The sequence below is a fragment of the Vulpes lagopus genome, chromosome 5 (genome assembly GCF_018345385.1).
Source record: "Vulpes lagopus strain Blue_001 chromosome 5, ASM1834538v1, whole genome shotgun sequence".
NCBI classification, from domain to species: Eukaryota; Metazoa; Chordata; class Mammalia; order Carnivora; family Canidae; genus Vulpes; species Vulpes lagopus.
In genome coordinates, this window is record NC_054828.1 from 118,422,880 (window position 1) to 118,441,022 (window position 18,143).

Below are 18,143 nucleotides of genomic sequence, written 5' to 3' on the forward strand. Positions count from 1 at the left end.
GAATAGTCTTTTGGATAGTTTCAACAAGTATCTGAAATTTATTTTCCAGCAGCGGCAGCAGCAGCTGGAGGGACTGCAAATAGTCTTACAGGCAGCACAAATGGTCTTTTTCGGCCAATTGGCACTCAGCCACCACAGCAGCAGCAGCAGCAGCAGCCGCCAAGCACGAATCTGCAGTCTAATTCATTTTATGGGAGCACTTCTTTGACTAGTAGCTCCCAGAGCAGTTCTTTATTTTCTCACGGACCTGGCCAACCTGGAAGTACATCTCTTGGCTTTGGAAGCAGTAGCTCTTTGGGTGCTGCTATAGGCTCAGCCCTCAGTGGATTTGGTTCATCAGGTAAGTTGCCTTTTATCATGAGTGTACTCTTAAGTTTATATGAGGTATATATATATGTTTTTGATAATAAGGTAAACATTAATAAGTAGCTTGTAGTATAGAAAGGACAGGACTAAAATACTGGTTTAACTTTGTAGGAAAAAGTCTACCCCCTGCACATCTTTTAAGTTTTTATGAATGTTTTGCTCATTTCAAGCTGCCCATCTTTTACTCAGAATACATTTTCCCTTAGCTTTAAGAATAGTGTTCCTATAATTTTTGTTTTATTGAGGTTTGCTTAGAGCAGTATATTTTAAGTTAATTACTAGCTCTTCTTTATGCTCTACATAATGTTGAGGAAGTAAATATTTTGCCATCTTAAATTTCTGGTGTTTTAAAGTAATAATTGTCTTTGTGTGCTTATTAGACGGTTTATTCTTATTAAATGTTAGTATCTCATTATGATTTTCTTTAGTTTGTATAATATATAAAAATAAAGTATAATGAAATGTTCTAAACAGAAGCCCCTAAGAAACTACCAGGATGCTTATTTTTTAGGTTAAACAATGTGGCCTTTATCACTCAAAATTAATCTAAAAGCGTGTTTCTTCCCATATCTTAGTTTCATATATAATACTTAAAATTTTAAATTTGAAATAGCTTTACAAAATAATTTCCCCACACAAACTGATTTTGTAACTGAGGAACCACTAGGTGAAATCAGAAGAGGCCCACATTAACTCCCTATTGACATACTTTGTTATTCTCTGAGGTTTCCAGAGTATTCAGGAAATATTAGGGGAAAAACAACTTACCCAGTTCTATTGATATATTTTATTGTCACCCTTTTCTTCATGAGGGGCAGGGCAAGTTTTTCAGACTTCAGGTGATTTTCTATTTCTTTAAAGTCTTAGAATCTTTAATACCTGCTTCTCATCTGTTTTCCCACCACCTTAAATTGTATGCTTTTCTGGTGCGGAAAATGGCAAAACTGACATGAGCCAGTCCTTTTTTTTTTTTTTTTGAGCCAGTCATTATTAAGTGTTTGCTGGTTTTCTAAGGAAAGATCTTTTGAATTTTGAACATTCATATTTATAAGAGGAATGGGCTAAAACATTTATAAACTTTCAGATGCAGAATGCTTTTTTGTTATAGTGAAGTGCAACAGGGAAATAATCACTGTTACTCAACACAAAGTTACCTAAAGAATGGGCACAAGAACTTCTGAGGGAATATCTAATGAACATGAAGACTCTTCAGTCCTTTAATTTTCCTATTTGAGTTTTTCATTCCTTTTGGAGTTCAGTATTTTTATCTCTACCCAAGCACTCCCATAGGACTCAGTTTTTTGTTTCTAATACGGTCAACAAGCATTTTCCCCAAATAATCCAACATGCTGAAGGAAACTGAAAGAACATATAATTTAAAAGATAAACTTTGTAGAAATAACTAGTTTCTAAACTAGAGATTCTAGACTCTAAATAATTCAGGAAAAACAAGAACTTTGATAAATCTCCTGTTCCCTTTTCTAATAAAATATGTCACTGATGGTCTGGAATAGATTTGTAGGCCCCCTTACCCAGTTCTTTCAAATTCCCATTTGTCTCTTAGTTGTTAAGATCATTCCCCCCAGCATTCAGGAACTGGTTGGCGTGAACATTTTGTTCCCTACAAATGTTTCCTGCAAAGGCCTCTTTCCCAAAAACTGATCTTCTTCATGCCTCCCTTATTTATAATCATGCTTATGCAATTCTCACTACGAGTCTAGGTGGCTCTGTTTACTTTGCTTCAGAGGGCATTGGCAGTTGCCACTCCTGGATGCTAAGACATAGCCTCTTGAACATTTCGTGAGAGTTCATTCAAGTGTGACACGTTTACCCTTAAAACAAGTCTACCCGTTACCATTTCATAAGATGGCAATCCCATACCTATATGAAGTCTAAAATGATAGCATAGTTATGTGCACATATATGGAACCAACACAGTCATTCTCTTACCTATATACTAAAGTTATTAACACTTATCAGTGTTAAATACCCCAGCTTATAACAGTCAGCTATGAAGCTTAGCTATCAATATAGTAATTAAATCTTCCTTTCTATGACCCATTATTTAGAAAGTGTTGTAACAATTGAAAGTTTGTAATTTAACATTTTATATACAGGTGACATGATTAGCAACTCCACTGTTGGTCTAACCTTTTAGGTATTTTAGGTATATTTTGTTTCATATTTATAATCACAGTTGCAGATAACTTAGGCATATAGTAAAGGTTAAAGAGCCAGATTTTTAAGGTTTAAAATAAAACTATTTCTGAATTACTTTTAAATGTTTGGCTTGGCTTTTTCTTTATGGAGGAAAATAAAATTGTATGTGTGAAAACTGTGGGGTTTTTTGTTTTGTTTTGTTTTTTGTTTTTGTTTTTTTTGGTTATTTGCCAGGGGAATGACAGTGCTATTGCTCTCATTATTGAGCTCTTGTCTTTTTCCTTGTCAATTAAATTGTTTTCTGAAATAAATAGGAATTTTAAATATAGCCATATTCTAGAACAATCACTTTGACAGTGTCCTTTTAAATTAGCATAGCTAATGTAGCATATGTTGACAATTTTGCCAAAAGCAACTTTAAGAAGAGGTATTTTTGCATTAGTGTTTGCATTTGGTTTTGCTATTAAAGTGCATATGCTTATGTAGTATTTCTCTATTACATGATACCTTAAGATGTGCAATTTTCAATAAAACATACGATCAGTTTCAGAAACCACGCTGGCTGGTTTAAAGGTTGACTTGTGTTTTAATATTTTGCCTCATACAGTTATGTGAGCCTAGTATTTTTCCTTTATGAGAATCTTGAATTTGGCAAAACCAGAATAATTGTTTTCTATCTTATAAGCTTAACTTGGTCTACCATGTGCTCTGCTTAATTTTTCTCTTAATTTTTCATTATACCCTAATGACCTGCTTATAATTGACTTGTGATTAGAAAACCAAGACCTAATAGAAACTTTAAAATTCTCCTGAAAAAGGTTACCATATTGGTCCGAATATAGAGCTTGTTTAAAAATTTGACAGGTTAAGAAACATAATAATGAAATTACCTTAGGTATAAAAGGCATTCAGTTTAAGGTGAGGGGTGGGTGTCTGTGTTGAGAAATTGGGAAGAAGCACTGAAAATGTGGCCTCTAAGTGAGACTTAAGAATTGGGAGTTTTGGACAGCCCTTTTAAACCCTTGGTAAAGAATTGGATTATCCAGATGTGTTGAATAACAGATCTTGGGTTATTTTTTTGAGCGTGCACCGCTACAAGGGAATAAGATTCTACCATTGTTTTATGATTTTGCAGAGTACAAAAGGAAAAAGGGTTAGAAGGTTGAACTTGGGATTAAGTAGAAAGAATTTAGTATGTAGTTCAGTTAGAAATGTAAAATGAAAGAATCGTATATTATCTAAGAAAAAAAAAGGCTTACCAGTCTTCACTTGAATAAGGGCCTCATAAAACCAGTAGTAGAATCTTAGGAATGGAAGATCCCAAGGGGTAAGTGAAAGTATGTCTTTGATGTGTAATAGTAATGAGAGCTATTACTTTTCTAAAAGGAGTTTAGTTTTTCATATCTGTTTTGTAACTTAGTTGTTGAAGGATAGGGAGAATGTGTAATGTGAAAAGTACAGAGAAGTTAGTTGTTATCTGTTATTTCACAACTGACATATTCGGGCCAATATGGACTTAAAAGACCATGGTTTGAACATAAGCTAGACGCTAAATTAAATATGAATGGTGAGGGAAATGTATTAATAATCTGTTAGTGTAATCCTTTCTGGACATTGAGTTGAAGTCTAAGAACCTGATTCCAGAGATTAGGACACTACAAAAATTTAACCTTAATGGAATTTAATCTCTAGCGTCTCCTAAAGCAGACACCTTACAATTCCAGGGTTTATAAATCATACCAGGGTATTAAAGCACAGTAATCATATGTGTCGATGGTAAATATGTGTGAAATAATAAACATATGAGTGCTCTGTTAAGTATTTGGTTACTTTATTGGGGTGCATTTATACCCTTTTATGATTAATAAGTTAGTTTATATAGTTATCACAGTAATTATCTTCTTCATAATGTTTCTAAAAATAATTATTGTGATCACTTCTGTTATTTCCCAGCAAGAGTTGGGGATAGGTTTTATTCAGTTAACACTGTATGTAATTAGGGTTTTTTTTATTTCTTCTTCAGTTGGCAGTTCTGCAAGTAGTAGTGCCACAAGGAGAGAGTCTCTATCTACTAGCTCTGACTTGTACAAAAGATCTAGTAGCAGCCTAGCACCCATAGGGCAACCATTTTACAATAGTCTGGGATTTTCCTCCTCTCCAAGTCCAATAGGCATGCCTCTGCCAAGCCAAACTCCAGGACATTCACTTACGCCACCGCCATCACTTTCATCACATGGATCCTCATCCAGTTTGCATTTAGGTAAAAAAAAAAAACCAAAACCCTTTTTATTTGTATGTATACATGTAAGTGTGTTTGTGTGTGTGTTTATAATATATGTAAAATATTTAATGTTGGATAAAACATGCCAAATTGCTTTTGCTTTTAGATATTTAGCCTTTCGAAAAAGTTCTACTTTCGTGAAAATTCAAAGTGAGGGTCTAATGTACAGTAAGGTAAAGACCCCTATTGTATCTTATGTTCCTTTTATGAAATACAGTGGTGTGTTTTTTCTTGTCTGTGCTTTTGATTTGTGTGTGTTTTAGATCATCTGAAAAGTCAACTGTTTAAACATGATAGTAAAAGAAATTTCACTGTCGAAAGTTTTTGCACACCTAAAGGAAAACATTAGTCACATATTTACTGAACTTCAAATAATTTAGTTTAGTACAATGGTTTTTGCTTTGGCCTTTGAATCCTGGCCATTTTACTAAAGGTTGTATCAGGGTATATGAATTTAGTATGTTTGTGAGTTAGAGTCTTAGGGGTTTGGTCCATATACTCTTACTTTTGAATATGTCATTAGTTTAAGAAAAAAAATGTTTTAGGCTTCTTATACCCTTGAATTTGGAGCATTTAGACCTTTTGTTTATATCTGTATGTGAAAATTGCTACCTACCCCAAGATTATTGAATTGGTGGTTACCTTTTTCCCTCTCCAGGAAGTATTTGTTGATGTAGTTAAACAGAATATTTTGAAGAGATTTTTGGGTATCAGAGGCTGTATATGAATCCCAGTCTCTTCAAGGAAAGTATTTCATTAAAATTAGATTTTGAATTTTTGTAATTTTGGTTAACTCCATTAAAACAGATTCTCTTTTTGATTTTCATGTGCTTGGAAAAATTTAAATCAGCTTGTGATTTAAAAAGTAATGTTGCTGTTGTTAACAAATACAAGTCAGTGATTATATTTGACACACACACCCCCATCATAAGGTCATAAAGGTGTAGCTCTTTTTTCCTAAAGCTCATTAATACTAAGTGTCCATGTAACAAAGAGCTCTTTTGCAGTGATCATTGTTTAGATATATGTCAGTGTGAAGTGGCCTGGAGTTTTAGACGCTGTCCTGTGCTCAGAATTCTGGGTCCTTGGTCTTTTGTGGATATTAAATATATACAACTAATTAATTTATTTGGGTGGGATCCTAGTATCTGTACTGCATTATTTGTGTAAACTTACCAGTTTTTAGCCTCATACCTTCCTTCGTTTATCATCTTTTCTTGGTCATAGGAGCTGCTCAGTTCCTGATCTCTATTTCTACTCAGACCCCCTCCCTCCCACCAACCCCCATGTGTAAGACATGCCTTTGAAACTTTGAAATGGACACAAAAATTTGGTATATAATAAACCTAAGAATAGGTCTCTCATAATAGTTTTGTGTTTTGTTAAAAATTATATTTGTCATGTCCTGTCCTTACATAGGTAAGTTCCAGATCAGATTCCTGTCAACCGTTACTACTTCTGAGTGCTTTAGAGCCTGTAAAAATGGCATTAATTATTCTACATAGCTTGCTTAGAAATTAGAATATAGATGAATTTTTAGATGTCTCTATAATTAAGCAGCAATCAAGATATTTTTCTTCAGACTCAAAGAACCCAGCTGTGTAGATGCTTACAGAAGAAATTCTTGTCAGTTATGAGAACTAATTAATCATCGCTTGGGCCATTAATACTTTATAGCCTGATACTTTTGTACCCAGAGTTAAACTACTTAGTTTAGCTTCAGCTGGAAATGTGATCTTTTTAATATATCTCTGATTGGAATTATCTGTAGATGATTTCCTTTTGTGACCTCCCAGTTTCCTTTAGTTTTAGTTGTATGACAGGCAGTGTTGTTAACAAGGACCAGGTAGACCTGCCAGTTTGGAATAATTTAATAGATTTCATACAAATACTCTTTACATGGTGTTCATGGAAGTAATCTATTTGCTTTCACCTGATTGAGTCACATACAATACAAGACTTCCATGCTTCTGGTCTAAGAAAACATTTTAAATTGCCTATCCTTTAAGTGGATTTCTTTATGAATCAGGTTATCAAGGCAGCTAATTTAGAAAATACTTACGGAAATGAATTTGCATATCCATTTTTAGAAATGATTTTACTCAGCTCACATATTGAGAATATAGTATCGTGAGATAGGAATTAGTTCTCAGTTTCATTAGAATCGGTTGGAATTAATTAGTTCCAGTTTATTGTCTTGTGAGAATTTCAGACGGGTAACCATTATAATTATTGATAGGCCCTCCTGATACCTACATTCTTAAAGTATTGAGTGACACACTTTTTTTTCTTTTTTAAACCAGCTCTCCCTTTGTTAGTTATTTGATTCACAGAAAGGGCCTAATAGCAACATTTTGTGCTTCTGTCTTTCCAAAAAAGATGTTTTAGTTTTAAAAATAGTTATCATTTGGTTAACATAAGTATTTTCTTTTCTTTTTTTAAAGATTTTATTTATTCATGAGAGGCAGAGAAAGAGAGAGGCAGAGACACAGGCAGAGGGAGAAGCAGGCTCCATGCAGGGAGACCAATGTGGGACTTGATCCCGCGACTCCAGGATCACACCGTAGGCTGAAGGCAGACGCTTAACCGCTGAGCCACCCAGTCGTCCCAAAATAAGTATTTTCAACTCATGAATACTAGTCACTTTTTCATTAAAGAACAAATATTTCAATTGATAGGTATTGGTTCATTTTTTATAAACTAAAATATTTCTGATTTACAACCCTGTTACTATTTTAATATATTGGGAGTCAAAAACAAATTTTTTTCCATTTCCTAGTACAAAATTTCTTAACAGATAAAAGATTCCTTTTTAAAAAACAAAACCACAATATCATTATCTTTTAAAATTAATAATTTCTCACTATTCTGTTTTCCCTAATTACCTTAAATGTCTTTTTATGGGTCCCAATAAGGCCCCATATATTGCATTGGTTTGATATGCCCTTTAATCTGGAGCCACTTCCCCTTTCTCTTTTTTCTTTCCATTTATTTATTGAAGAAACTTTGTCCTATTGAATCTCCCACATTCCTAACTTTGCCAATTGCTCCCCCACGGTAGTATTGAATGTGCTTCTCTATTCCTCATATTTCTTATAAAGTGGAATTAAATCTAGAGGTGTGGTCTTATTTGTTTTTTGTTGTTTTTGACAAAATAAGTTCTGTATTCTCCCTGTTGCACCATATCAGAAAACACATCTCTGGTTGTCTCCATTGTGAGCTTGTCAGCCTGATCCACCTAATGGTGTAGCAGCCTAGAATTGAGCATTTTTTTCAGATGTTGCAAAGTGATGATACTCTAATTCTGTCATATCTTCAGTTATTAGCTGGAAGTTTTCTATAAAAAAGAACTCATCATTGTGAGGTTACCCTGGAATATAATATAGTTCATATAGGAGTCGGAATAATGCTTGATTTCTTTAACTTTATTTTCTAACTTTGAGAATGAGTTGATGCCCTGGCAATTTCTGTATGTAATTCATGTTTTGTTTTGTTTTTATCATTGTTACCTGTAAATTGATAGTGTTTAGGGTACTTGATAGGTTTTAGCTCATTGCAGTCTGAGAAACATCAATTTTATACCTTCTTTTTGATCCCTTAAATTTCACCATCTAAGGTACCTGGCTTTCAGCTCAGGTCATGATCCCAGGGTCAGGGCACCATGTCTGGGCTCCCTGCTAAGTGGGAAATCTGCCCCTCCTGGGTTTCTCTGCCCCTTTCTGGCTCATGGTCTCTGGCTTGCTCTCTTTCAAGTAAATAAATAAAATTTTAAAAATTATCTTTTGCCATTTGGAACCCTTCAGATTGGCTCCCATTTGACTACAACTTTTTTAGAAGCAACATTTAAATACTGAGAATCAGAGAAACAAATGGGAACGAAGAAGGAAAGAGAAAGGAATTTTAAATTAATGGTTTTTGGGCAGCCCTAGTGGCTCAGCAGTTTAGCGCCATCTTCAGCCCAGGGCGTGATCCTGGAGACCTGGAATCGAATCCTGTGTCAGGCTCCCCGCATGGAGCCTGCTTCTCCCTCTGCCTGTGTCTCTGCCTGCTGCCCCCCCCCCCCCCCGGCTGTGTGTGTCTCATGAATAAATAAATAAAAATCTTTTAAAAAATTAATGGCTTTTATCTTGAAATACAAAAAGCAGGGTTATAGTCTGGGTTTCAGGTGAAGTGTTCAGCTTTAAGTGAATTAATTTTCTCATATTATCTTGATCTGTTAGAGATGGGGGAAATTATCTACCTGCAACTGTTTCTGTAATCATTCTCTGATAGAATTCAGGATCTAATTTTTCCCTTTTTTTTTTTTTTAAGATTTTATTTATTTATTCATGAGAGGCAGAGAGAGGGAGGCAGAGACACAGGCAGAGGGAGAAGCAGGCTCCTTGCAGGGAGCCTGATGTGGGATTCGATCCTGGGTTTCTGTGATCACACCCTGGGCTGAAGGCGGCACTAAACTGCTGAGCCACCCGGGCCACCCTCTTTTTCCTTTTTAAATAAAATTTTAAAATATGCTAGTGATTGCTTATTTAATCTTTATGCTCACATAGTAATTAGATTGATAAGGCATTTCCCAGTCATAAAGCAACATTCTGTATTTTTATTTAACTTAGGACTTGACGAACTAATGGCTTATTCCTTGTACCTCTTCATTTTTGTATATGTGCTGCCAAAGTGAGCACTGTACCTCTTCATTTTTGAACTGGCTTATATTTTTCTTAAGAAAAAAGGTACCTAAAAAGTGTAATTCAGGCTTTGAGCTTAGTGAAATTAGCTTATTAAAAGGTGGCTATCAGTTCTGACAATTCATTAATATCTTATTTCAGTAATTTGCTTCTTATGGATTAGAAAATTTTATAACCTATTTTCTAATCACAGAAAATTTTATATTAAAAATAGGCAGAATAAAACTGTTAGTATCATTTTTCCTATTAAGTAGAAGTTAAAATCTGTTAAAATTGCTGAACTTTGGCAGATTGTGTCATCTTCTTCTCTTAGAATGAAATGTTTAAAAATTAAAACAGGGTGGCCCGGGTGGCTCAGTGGTTTAGTGCCTGCCTTCAGCCCAGGGTGTGATCCTGGAGACTCCGGATTGAGTCCCACGTCAGGCTCCCTGCATGGACCCTGCTTCTCCCTCTGCCTGTGTCTTTGCCCGCCCCCCCAACCCCGTCTCTCATGAATAAATAAAATTTAAAAATAAATAAATAAATAAATAAATAAATAAATAAATAAATAAATAAATAAATAAATAAATATTAAAACAGATATGACCAAATCGGTTGTAAGGCAGTGTGCAGTTTTTCTGAATGTCATATGATCCTTAAAGCAGAAAAACACAATAAATTATTTTGAAGCTTTCATTGAAGGTACTCCCTATAATTGAATAGTATTTGAATAGTTTTCTAATGCACCTTTATATGCATTATTTCATTTCATCCTAATTGTTAATGTAGACTGGCTGAGCAATATGGCCATCAAAGATAGAAAAGCATAGGTCTTATGAGCCCAGGAGAATTGCCCAAACCAGTAAATGATGCACCATTTGACTCTTGGTACTATGCATGATTTTTCTATTATGCTATTCTATAATAAATTGAACAGTTTTATAAAGTGTATAAATAACAGTATTCTAACCAGCCTCCAAAACTGTGTACCTCACAGTGGCATAGGTCATATATTTTTATTTTTATTTATTTTTTTAAAAGTTTTATTTATTTATTTGTGAGAGACACACACACAGAGGCAGAGACACAGGCAGAGGGAGAAGCAGGCTCCATGCAGGGAGCCCGACGTGGGACTCCATCCCGGGTCTCCAGAATCACACCCCGGGCAGAAGGTGGCGCCAAACCGCTGGGCCACTGGGGCTGACCAAGTTATATATTTTTAAAGTTGTATTTAAGATTACTAAACTTAGTAGAGCCCTTTCTCTCATTTCAGTTACTCTTGAGAAAGCCAAAATATATTATCTACTCCATGAAATAAAAATAGTGTTAATCATAAAGCAGGCAACCTGGAAATTGGCTATAGGACAGCATACCCAGCTCTCAACAGAGTATTATTTACAGGTTCTTGTGGTGATGTATATTAAAGCACCACTTCACAGCCTTGGTGTGTCTAAAAGTCATTTATTGATTGATATGAAATACGCTGTGAAGAAAAATCCAAAATTCTATTATTACTCATATGGAGATGCATATGATTATAAGATACAATCTTTATTTCATTTCTGTATACAAATTTATTGATCTTAGTTCTAGTTTGGAGTTACAGTGATTCATTTTTTTGTCCTTAATGTTTTATTATCTGTGACTTTATGGTTCTAATGACTGGATATTTTCACCAGGTCAGTTAAGGTAGTCTCAGATTTCGAACTAGCAAATACTTGATGATCTAAGTCAGTGGTTCAGCTTCAGACTGAATCACTGGGAGCACTCACCAAGTGTGAGGAAGTGAACAATTGGAAATGTGTGGCAACAGTTTTTGCTTATCACAGTGATTGTAGGGATTCTATTGACGTTCAGTATCCATATGCTAAACTTCTCATAACAAAAAAGAATTTTATCCCACTTAAATTTCCAGTAGTGCCCACAGGGAGAGAGACACCTCAGAAGAAAATAATTCATATTTTACACACGACCTTATCCAGTTCACATTTCTTTTTTTACTCATAGTTCCTGGATTCCTTGAGTGTTCTTAGGAATCTTTGATCTTGTCCTCCACCATCTCCCTAATGCCTTTTTTCTTTTCTCCTACCATCTTTCCTTCCATTTATCTGAACTCTGCTTGCCAGTGTATATTTTAAAGTTTGGAAGTGATAAAAGTTTATAGATGAGAGAAAATGAAAGTCTATTGCCGTTTTGTGTATGTTTTTATTTTTTTAATTATTTTTTGGTAATGTGTTTTTAAATGCTTTTCCCTCCTTGATATGAAGTGTGCAAATAGGAGCTTTTTCTTTAATTTTGCTGATTGTATATCATTATTCTCTGTGATCTTACTGTTTTTATTTTTTGGCCCTATCTTCACATTTCCATTTCAGTTCCCCACTCAATTATTTCGCTACCCTTTTCTTTTTACTGAGATCAAGTAATTCTTCATGTGCCTCAAAAATTCTTTTAATTTCTCAAGATTTCACCTAAAATTTACATCATTACATTATTTATACACTAAGCAATGTACATTAAGTAAACATAAGATCAAAAATATACCTCTTAAAATACATGCAGATGTACTTTACGAGAGATCTGTAGCTTTAGGTAAGCTTTAGAAATGAAGACAGTGTGTGTCTCATGGGATAACACTGAAAAATAACTTATATACCGAGAGTATTTTCATGTGCGAAGGTTTCCTTATAATGTATCCAGCGATAGGTCCAATGGAAGAAGGGCAAGATCTTTACACTGTAAACTCTAAACCACTGACGGAAGTTAAATAAGTCAATTAAATGGGTAGGCATACTGTATTTGGGGATTGATAGACTCTTATAAAGACACTGCCTTTCTTCAGGTTGATGTATAGATTCAGCACAGTCTCAAGAATTTTTCCGGTTTTTTAAAGAAATTGACAAGCTGATTTTAATATTATAAATGGAAAGACCAAGCCGAGAATAGTCCAGACAATCTTGAAGAACCAAGTTAATACCAAATTTGTTAAAAACTTACAGTAATTAAAATTTTGGTATTGGCACAAGAATAAGTAAACCAGTGGAATAGAATAGTGGATCCAGAAATAGACCTACTCATTTAGTTACCTGATTTGTAACTTACCCCCTTACCACTCTGGTATATTTGTGAAGGATGGTCTTTCTAGTAAATTGGACTGGAGCAATTAAATACCCAAATAGAGGAAAATGAACTTTGACTACTCTTTCACATTATGTTCATGTTAACTGTTCATGTTAACTGTTCATGCACAGTTAAAAATTTTATTCTCAAAGAAATTAAATAATTTGCTTATAGTCATGAAGTTAGTAAAGAACAAAAATCTTGAGCCCACGTCTATCTGGCTTATTCTAGGATATCACACTGCATTCTCAGAGAATGCTTTTCTTTCTGTGTAATATCTATCTGAATAAATAAAGGGTCTTATTCTCTAAGATTAGAATTTTTGTCAACTTTTAATAAAATTGTGCTAAAATATAACTTAGCCTATTGTGAGTTGGTGGGGAAAGTGTGTTTGAATGTCGATATATTGACTCCTTTATGGCTTTTTGCTTGCTAACAATTGACCTTTAATCCAAGTTAAATAATTTTTACTCTAGTAGCCTCTTAAAATATTTTATTACTAATTTCTAAATTAAAATTGATGAAATGGGGTCATCTTTATATGACATTTTAAACAGAATAGGAATAAGCTTAATTTATACTGAGACTAATCCATTACTATTTTATGTTTATCTTTTGTGGGTACTTTTCACCTCCGTTTTAGGATTTTTGTGTCTGGTCAGAATTTTATATATTAATTCATTCAGCCAATAAGGACTGCTTGACTAGAGATACTATGTTACAGAAAAAGACACCATCCCTACCCACTATAATGGAGATTGTAGTGTTGTGTTGAATGTAGACATAGATGTCAGCAGTTAAAATGTAAAGATTGTAGTGCTCTTTCCTTATTGCACTTTAATTCCATTTTATATAAACATAATCTGTCCATTAGAATTACCATCTTTCCTTAATGATTTTTTTTGGTACCAGATTTACCACAGACTGGACTTATATTAGAGTTATTCTTGGGTTTATTTTAGATTAGAAGCAAGAAAGCTGAAACCTTTCTCCACAGCTCTAAAGATTAGTCAGATCTCATCAGAAGTTTGGATAATTGATAATGAGGATTTTATTAATGAATCTATTGTACACTAGCTACTTTCTTGTTTCAAAAATCAGTTTACATTATTCATGGATTTCTAAAAGCATTATTTGGCAGTTCCAGTCAGTGTGTTTTCTGATCAGTTTGTTAGAACCATACTCTTCAGAATACTGCACTTTGAAAAGTTTTATGACAGTCAACTGTGGAATTTTATTTGTGTGTATGTGTTTTGTGGGGTTTTTGTTTTTTGTGTGTGTGGTTTTTTGTTTTTGGTTTTCTGGGTTGTCTTTTTGGTTTTTGAAATTGAGTTTAGCTTTAGGTTTTTCTGGGTTAAACATATCTTTCACAGTACCTTCTCGGTTCAACCCTCTTTCCACCACTTTAACAACCTCAACAAGAGAGAAAAATCTGTGTGCCTCTAATGTTTGTCTAGGATCAAAATTTTTCTCCCTAATATTCATAATTCATGAAGCAAACCTTAAGATTGCATAAATCCACTGAGTAATCATGTTTTAAAGAGAAAAATCCCAGCTCCTACAGTTTTCATTTACTCCAGCCACTCAGGGCAGCTGGCCATGAAATCGCAGCAGGAATATTTTAAAAGAAATGAAAAAAAGAAATGCAGATCTTGTATTATAGCCTGATGCTTTCTTAACTGTCACCAAAAGCATTTACCCAAGCCAGGAATTGAGGTCAGATCTGAAAGGGTAGTTGAGATGTCAGGGAGATATTTTTGCTCATGTGTCCATATTGGGCAGTCATTGAAGTTCACCCCACTACTTAGAATTTTGGGGGCATAGGCAGTTTTTAAAGTGTCCTTATTTTCAACAGAGAGGCTGTTAGTTTTCACTAGGATTTTGGGGGCATAGGCAATTTTTAAAGTGTCCTTATTTTCAACAGTTAGAGAGGCAGTTAGTTTTCCCTAAAGATTAAGCCTTAAGCAATTTTTGAAACCAAACAAAACTAGCTTTTTTTGTTGGAATAATGGAAATCGGCTAAGTGAGTTAATCATAGAAATGATGTAATACTAGTCTGAAGACTGGTTCATATATTAAAAAGTAAAATCTTTTTAAATGCTTTTTGATGAATGAGGGAAGATTATCAAATATGTTTTGTTGTGATGGTCTCCCTCTTTGTATTTTTAGAAAGTTTACACCTAACTACAGGCTAAAAGGTAAGGTTATTTAAGTGCTTTACAAAACAATTTCTACTGAAATGGAAACAACAGATCTTTATTTTGGTTTGCAGTTTGCATCTAATGTTTGCTTTACGTGTTGTCATAAGATGTACAACTTTAAGATAGCACACCAGACATTTATGCTTTTTATATTAACCTATTAAAAATGATTTGGAAGGATTATGCTTTTAACTAGAATCACCTGGACTTTGGGGGCACCTGGGTGGCTCAGTTGAGCATCTTACTCTTGGTTTTGGCTCAGCTTATGATCTCAGGGTTGTGGGATTGAACTCTGAGTGAGACTCTGTTCTCAGCAGGGTATCTGCTGGATATTCTCTCCCTCTCCCCTGCTCACTGACTTATTCTCTCTCAAAAATAAATAAAATAAATCACATTGGCTTTTAAACTCCCTGAAACTTTGGTCTTTTTCCAGTAAAATGTTTGTGTCTTTTATATGGCAAACATATAGTTAATAATGACTAAAAAATATTATATGTAATTTATTCCCCATGTAACTTCAAGCGTATCCCAGATTTAAGAACATCATATGCCATTAAATGTTCTTTATGAGGTAAAGTGCAGTATAACTAAAAGGTTTAAGTGAATTGTGGAGACGTAAGGGTTTTAGAAAAACCTCAATCTAATTATTTATTCATTCTTGAGTAAAATATTTAGCTTCTCCAAGTCTGTTGTGTCACAAGTAAAATGGAGATAATTTCCTTGTCCCATAGGGTTCTTAAGAAGATAGTATATGTATTAGTTTTCTAGGACTGCTTTAGTGAACTACTACAACTAGGTGGCTTAAAACAAATTTATTGTCTCACACTTCTGAAATGTAGAAGTCATATCATGGTGATGTCAGGGCCATGTCTTTTTGAAGACCAAAGAGGCAGCAGTCCTTCCTTGCCTCTTCCTAGCTTCTGCTTCTGGTGGTTGCTGGCAATCCTTGGCATTCCTTGGCTTGTTAGATGCATCAGTCTTATTTCCACCTACCTCAATATGTGACATTCACCCTGTGTGTCTCTGTCCTAATTTTCCTCCTCTTAGGAGGACACCAATCATTGGATAGGAGCCCAACTTAATCCATTATGACTTCATTTTAACTTGGTTACATTTGCCAAGACTTTATTTCCAAATAAAATCAAATTCACAGGTGCCAGAAATTAAGAATTGAACATAGTTTTTTGAGAGACTCAGTTCAACCCAGTGTAGTCTGCCTTCTGGTTCCCCTAAATTCATGTTTGGCCCACATGCAGAATATATTCACCCAAAAGAGTCGGAACCCATTCTCCCATCAACCCAAAGTCTAAAAATCTCATCTAAATAACTCAGAAAATGGGCACATGGGTGGCTCAGTTGGTTAAGCACCTGCCTTTGGCTCAGTTCATGATCTGAGGGTCCTGGGATCAAGCCCTATGATGGGCTCCCTCCTTGGTAGGGAGTCTGTCTTCTTCCCTCTGCCCCTTCCTCACTTGTACTCTTTCAAAGAAATAAATAAAATCCTTAAAAATTAAATAACTCAGAAAAGTCCAGATCTCATCTTCTCTGTCAGACACTGAATGTGGATCAACCTGGGACAAAATTCTTCTCTGTGGACCTATGAAGCCTACAAAACAAGTTATCTGCTTCTAAAATACAGTAGTGGGACAGGCATAGGGAAGACATTCCTGTTGCCAAAGGGAGAGATTGGAAAGAATGAAGGGATTACCAGTCTCTGGCAAGTCTGAAAGTCAGCAGGACAAATCCTACTTTGACAAGACCTGAGAATAATAATCATTTGTGACTTAGATGCTCTGCTGCTGCCCCACCTTTCTAGCTCTGCATCTGTGGCTCTGCTCTCAAAGTCATTTTTTGAAAAGATTTTATTTATTCATTCATGAGAGAGACAGAGAGGAAGAGAGGCATAGGTAGAGGGAGAAGCAGGCTTCCTGCCCCGTGGGAGCCTGATGGGGGACTCGATCCCAGGACCCTGGGATCATGCCCTGAGCCAAAGACAGATGCTCAACCGCTGAGCCACCCAGGTGTCCCAACTCAGAGTCATTTTTCATTTTGTTCCATCTCTGACCTTCTCAGGCCAGGCTGACAGTGTTTCTGTCCGTAGGAAATTCTCAAAAATATTGTTGGTCTCCCATAATGTCAAGGGACTATCCAGCCATGCCCATTGGCTCTGTGTCCTTAGCATTCTATCTGGATAAACCAAGATTTTTCCAGATCATCAAGTGCTGATTTTCTTTTGTTGAGCAATTCCTTCTTGAAATTATCTTTTTCTCTTATTTTATCATAAGCAATTAGGAGAAACCAGACCATACCTTTAACACATTGCTTGGAAATCTTAGCTAAATATCCATATCAGTTCTCTTTTCTGCCCAGTATAACACACTTCAGTCTAGTTTTCCCATTTTCAATAACCTGTTTCTCATTTTCTCTTAACTTTCACTTAAAGCATCTTTAGCATTCATATTTCTACCAGCATTCATGACAAAAATATACTCTCTAAGACGGTAGCAGTTTGGGTAAGTGTTCTTCACATCTGAGCCCTTGTCAGAATTGCTTTTAATATCTGTATTTCTGCCAAACCTTTCTTCAGGGTAGTTAAGCCTTTTTGTTAAGCACCTCCCAAATCCAAATTCACTTCATTATTAGGCTTTTTTTCCGGTAGCACTTAAGTCTGAGTACCAAAATCTGTGTTAGTTTGGTGGGGACGTTATGTCAGATTACCCGAGCTGAATGACTTAAAATGGCAAACTTTAGGGGAGGCAGAATTTCAACACAGTATAGCATTTTCTGCAAAGTTCATGTTCTGAATGTCCAAAAAAGAGTGCTCAATAAATGGTTCTTGCCTTTTGTGGGGTTTTTTGTGTGTGTGTGTGTGTTTTATTTTTATTTTTTAAGATTTTATTTATTTATTCATGAGAGACACACAGAGGCAGAGACTTAGGCAGAGGGAGAAGCAGGCTCCATGCAGGGAGCCCGACGTGGGACTCGATCCTGGGTCTCCAGGATCACGCCCTAGGATGCAGATGGCGCTAAACCGCTGCGCCACCAGGGCTGCCCTGGTTCTTGCCTTTTGAATGGATCCTCATGGACCATCAGGATCTAGCACATAGTATCAGTTATCAATATTAAGTCGTTAAATGGACTTTCTAAAGTAGGTAAAAGGAACTGATGATGTTGAACACAAACTTTATTTAAATGAGATGCCAGAAAAATAAATAAATAAATAAATAAATAAATAAATAAATAAATAAATAAATAAATAAATAAGATGCCAGAACTCAGGTCAAAGGTCTGATCAATGTTGTCCTTTGACAAATCATAGCTTTTGAAGTTAGGAAAGTGTAACTGATGTCTCAAAGT

General features: G+C 35.1%; 1 protein-coding gene across 8 annotated transcripts in view; it reads left to right on the top strand.

Annotated features, from left to right (window-relative positions):
• Nucleotides 1-18,143, top strand: part of PUM2 (pumilio RNA binding family member 2) — a 95,564-nt gene that overhangs the window by 58,980 nt on the left and 18,441 nt on the right. For 6 of the 8 annotated variants that reach the window (XM_041754219.1, XM_041754223.1, XM_041754221.1 and 3 more), the window contains 2 exons: nt 50-340; nt 4,550-4,786. In XM_041754219.1, the coding sequence (XP_041610153.1) occupies nt 50-340; nt 4,550-4,786 (528 nt within the window). The remainder of the gene's footprint in view (nt 1-49; nt 341-4,549; nt 4,787-18,143) is intronic. The other 2 variants (XM_041754224.1, XM_041754225.1) reach the window with 1 other exon arrangement.